Below are 4724 nucleotides of genomic sequence, written 5' to 3' on the forward strand. Positions count from 1 at the left end.
ATCTAATTTCAGAAACTGAAGTTCTCTGTCTGAATGTAACAAGCTGATTGTGTAATTTCAGTCCAGTGGTGTGCCGTCTGCGATATTTGCAATGGAGAAGGAGAATACGGAATCAGTTCCTGAGGGAGATTGCATTGATGGAGGCGGTGCAAACGAATGCCTTCGACAGTATAAAAGTTCACAGAATATTCAGCGAAGGCTTCAAACTGCCGAAGCCTCGAAAGATGCCAAATCCCTTTACTCCCGCCGAACTTAGGAGAGTCGCCAGTTTGTTAGAAGACGGCAGGAAACTGGGATGAATCTCAAGAATTACCAGTCACCCATTTCATAGACTTGACACAAGAAAATATAATTTTTGATAAAAAGAAGAATGACAATTTAAAACAATTAAAATGTAAATTATATGTTACATTAAATAAATAATAAAAAGTCGTTGTTTTCATTTTCAAAGTGCTAATTGTCTTCGGACTTTGTCGCTGTTTTCTTTTTTCTAAGAGTGCTTATTTTCTTAGGACTTTTTGGCTGGTCTTCGTTTTTAGAGAGAGGCATGTAAAGCTTGAATTCTGCTGGCAGTTCATCTTCAGAATACAATCTGTCTGAGAAGTAAATGCGTCTAATTCTGCAGTTGGCATGGATTTGAATTCTGACCGCCTCTAAGAAGTTACTTCCGTAGGCTCGCCTTGTGAAATCAGCCAAGTTGAACTGGATTTGATTCCAGCCACTGTTGAGCCCAATAGGCATTGAGCACTGAAAGGGTCTGACTCTAGTTGTGGACTGGTAGTTGCTCACCCGAAAACGACGCCTCATATCCTTATCGTCCAATATCTGAAACAAATTGAAGGTGAAAAATCTTATTTTTTTGCGACCAAGTTTTGTATAACATTTGCATATAAAGTAGTCTATTTCGTTTATGTGCATTTCAAGGCTACAGTAATAGTTTACAAAGTTACAAGTGGTGCGAAGAACTATCACAGAAAGGTGTTTAGTGGACATTTTTTCCCTTCCATTTCCTAGTTGACCAATGTTGGAGTCACACTATTCGAAATGTGTTCATTTCTATTTTATTGTATGGGATCACACTCTTTTATTAAGTATATTATTATTATTATTATTATTATTATTATTATTATTATTATTTATAGTAACTAAAATTTTAACTTATTTATATTTTTAGATCAATATATTTCAGCATTTTTTTTCAGCTTTTGTCACGTAATATGATGTCCATTTTTTTTGCTTGTTTTCTTGTCAGTTTTCATGGAAAGCCTGCGATTTTCTTTTTTTAGTTGTAATTACAGCTTTTGTATCATGTAGATACCAGTGTTAAGTTACTTTTTCTCCAATTTCTGACTTTATTACTATTATTATTATTATTATTATTATTATTATTATTATTATTATTATTATTATTATCATCATCATCATTACTATTATTACTTACTTACTGGCTTTTAAGGAACCCGGAGGTTCATTGCCGCCCTCACATAAGCCCGCCATTGGTCCCTATCCTGAGCAAGATTAATCCAGTCTCTACCATCATATCCCACCTCCCTCAAATCCATTTTAATATTATCTTCCCATATACGTCTCGGCCTCCCCAAAGGTCTTTTTCCCTCCGGCCTCCCAACTAACACTCTATATGCATTTCTGGATTCGCCTATACGTGCTATATGCCCTGCCCATCTCAAACGTCTGGATTTAATGTTCCTAATTATGTAAGGTGAAGAATACAAATCGTGCAGTTCTGCGTTGTGTAATATTATTATTATTATTATTATTATTATTATTATTAACTCGACATTTCGCCATTAGTGGCTGCCAATGGCAAACGCAGAATTGACCCCCCTGGTCAATATTAAAACTGTTTACAACTTACATTATCGGTATTTTAAATTTGGTGTATTATTATTATTATTATTATTATTATCTTACGGTTTATTTATTAATATTATTATACAGGTATATTAAAAATATGAAGTGTCAAATGCACAAAACATTAAACGAACGTTTCACAATAAAGTCATAACTCAAGCTAACGAATGGGTGAATACCGTTCTTAAAATGAGTTTATGCTCGACCATGCCGAAATGTAGTAATTATACACCTGGTAGCAGTCCTTTAATACATGTCATTAAAGTACACCTACTCATTAAAGTACAGGTGTTCAGCCAATGACAACTCAGCTTACAGGTGTTCAGCCAATGACGTGTCAGCTTTGTACCGTTATAAAACCGCAAGTATCGATTATTCTCGGATATGCAATCGAAAGAGAATTAGCAAAAATCACGGAGGCTGGAAATCCAATACTGTCGCAGAAGGTTATGTTCTGTTACTATAATAATTAGCGTTAATTGTAAATAATATTCAAATAAATTCAATTTGTCATCTCGTTTTTCAATGTCGAATTCAATAATCAAGGTTAGTTATATCAAGTTTAACGGGATTACATCAAGGTCAGTGACATTATTGTTCCTCGGAAAAAAATCAATACTTTCGCGTCTGCTCACTCTCACAATTCACGACCTTGAACAAGGTCACTTCCGATCTTGTCAGATACAAATAAAATGTATACATCTGAATAATTTCAAGTTAGAAATATCGTCGAGCATAAAAAGTCGTATGAAACTCGCCTATAATGGTAATTAAGAAGCTCGTATGAAAATTATGAAACTCGCTTGCGCTCGTTTCATAAACATCCATACTCGCTTCTTAATTACTATCATTATAGGCTCGTTGCATACTGTACTATTAAAATCGACATGCACAATATTTCACATCAGCACTGCAGAACTGACAATACAACCTTTTCAATATGTTTCACAAGTTAAATTTCATACTTTGTCGGCTTCATTTTATTACAAGGTCTCTCTATAATAAAGATAGCATTGTTATACTCGTATAACTACATGTAAGATAACATTCGCAATTATTGAATTAGAATTAAAAGTTCTTGTTAATTATATTATGTTTGTTTGAAGTAAATAATAGAAATTTACCGTAATTTCAAAAGTGAAATATTTCTTCATATTCTTGATAATCATGACGAGAAATGGCAATCGAATTCCTAGCGATCCTTTCTCGTCTACTGGACAGAAGATGTATGTTGTTGCCACATTCGTACCACCGATTTCCAAAACCAGTGACTTAACCTCATTGTCAGACACTCTCTTAACATGACCATTTCGCACCTGTGTTAATGCAATCTCAGATTAAATTTCTTTCCGTAATGATATTTACATTCATCTTATAAACTCATATCTAGGCTTCACACATTTCATTTTATACATTATTCAATGTTCTCACCTTTTGGCCCCAGATCGCTAATGGTCTGGATCCTATACTGTACAAAATGGACAGAAATCCGCTCTGATGGGTGTTTCTAAACATAATAATCAATTTATTATTACTCTACTTAATTTGTTAGTTACAATTTATGCACACATTTCACATGAAAAACATTGTGTCTTCTGTATCTTCCTCGATTAACATACTGTAAACTGTAACAATACCTACACGCTTTGACGAAGCACAGCCATCTGTATGCTGGATTATGTAACATATTATAGTTGATTTCAAGGCAGCAAAGACATACCTCCAAAGACTTCAAAATAAAGTTGGCAGAACAATTTCTGGAGCGGATTACTACATTTCCATTGTTCAACTACATGGAACTCTTGGTTTTAAATCCAAGAGCGATTCATGTAAACCTTTACAATGAAATTTTAATAAATTATAATTTCCTTCTGAAAACTAGTATAATCTTGATATTGAGTTTAATGATCTCAGTGGCTCTGGGAGAATCTATATTGGTAAACTGGCATCCATTGTTGACTATTAGTAATTAGTTCGCAGGCTCTAGTTTTTGCAATCATTAGTGATGGAGGAAATGAATTAAATACCGATATATTGATATTGCAATATATTGCAAACCTAATATATATATATATATATATATCGATATATCGCTATGCCGTAAGCAAATTGCATTTTCAAGCGTACATTTACTGTATTACAATAAAATTACTTAAATTTTAATATTCCTTTTTTGCCATTGAAATTAACATCGTAACAGTCAAAAGCATAAATTGTAAAATTGTAACAATAAACAATACATTTTCAATACCATAATATGGTATTATTCATATTCATATTAAATTTCATATTATGATGTAGGTGCTAATCTAAATCAAAATTTTAGTGGAGACAAGGGAACTTAAATGTTATGGTGGGAAAGAGTTAAGTGAACTCTACATGGTTGAATATTTGATATTGGAACACGATTCAATTATTCTAATGTTATATAGGATTCAATTCAGGACATAGATATAATTCTCATTTCTACCTAACAACGTAATCATTTTAAATGTAAGTAAACAGAACTTGTAATTATTTTTAAATGTACTGTAAGTAAACCGTACTTGGAATGTTACAAGTTTTAACAAACTTCACAGTTGATCTGATACAATCCTTATACAGTAAGTTCCCGTTGCAAGTTATTGTTGCACTCAAACACTCCAAACAACAATGGTGATGATCAGGGAAAGGATTTATATGTAAATACATATTTACTTATAAAGCTAATATAATTTATATTTTGCATTATCTTTATGTTTCACAATGTGTAGGGTTGAAAAATCCTACTTTTATTTTCCATATTTTTCCATATTTTAGAGTTTAGTACATATTTTCGTTAATTTCCATATATTTTCCATATTTCATATAAA

At 32.5% G+C, this 4724-nt stretch overlaps 1 protein-coding gene across 1 annotated transcript; it reads right to left on the reverse strand.

The window, feature by feature from the left end:
- Window positions 1–233: 233 nt before the first annotated feature.
- Window positions 234–3506, reverse strand: LOC138697161 (cilia- and flagella-associated protein 20-like). The gene is made up of 3 exons (XM_069822734.1): window positions 3304–3506; window positions 2997–3188; window positions 234–825 (listed from the first exon to the last, which is right to left on the reverse strand). Exons 1-3 carry the CDS (start codon window positions 3385–3387, stop codon window positions 454–456), a joined length of 648 nt encoding a protein of 215 aa, XP_069678835.1. The 5' UTR covers window positions 3388–3506; the 3' UTR covers window positions 234–453.
- Window positions 3507–4724: the final 1218 nt, after the last annotated feature.

The sequence above is a fragment of the Periplaneta americana genome, chromosome 3 (genome assembly GCF_040183065.1).
Source record: "Periplaneta americana isolate PAMFEO1 chromosome 3, P.americana_PAMFEO1_priV1, whole genome shotgun sequence".
Taxonomy (NCBI): Eukaryota; Metazoa; Arthropoda; class Insecta; order Blattodea; family Blattidae; genus Periplaneta; species Periplaneta americana.

Bases quoted from the DNA above. Each gene is read 5' to 3' on its own strand.
- LOC138697161 (XM_069822734.1), bottom strand. From the start codon at position 3,387: ATGTTTAGAAACACCCATCAGAGCGGATTTCTGTCCATTTTGTACAGT. The intron at 3,189-3,303 runs GTGAGAACATTG...GCATTAACACAG, and splicing joins TAGCGATCTGGGGCCAAAAG to GTGCGAAATGGTCATGTTAA. The intron at 826-2,996 runs GTAAATTTCTAT...AATTTGTTTCAG, and splicing joins ATTTCACTTTTGAAATTACG to ATATTGGACGATAAGGATAT.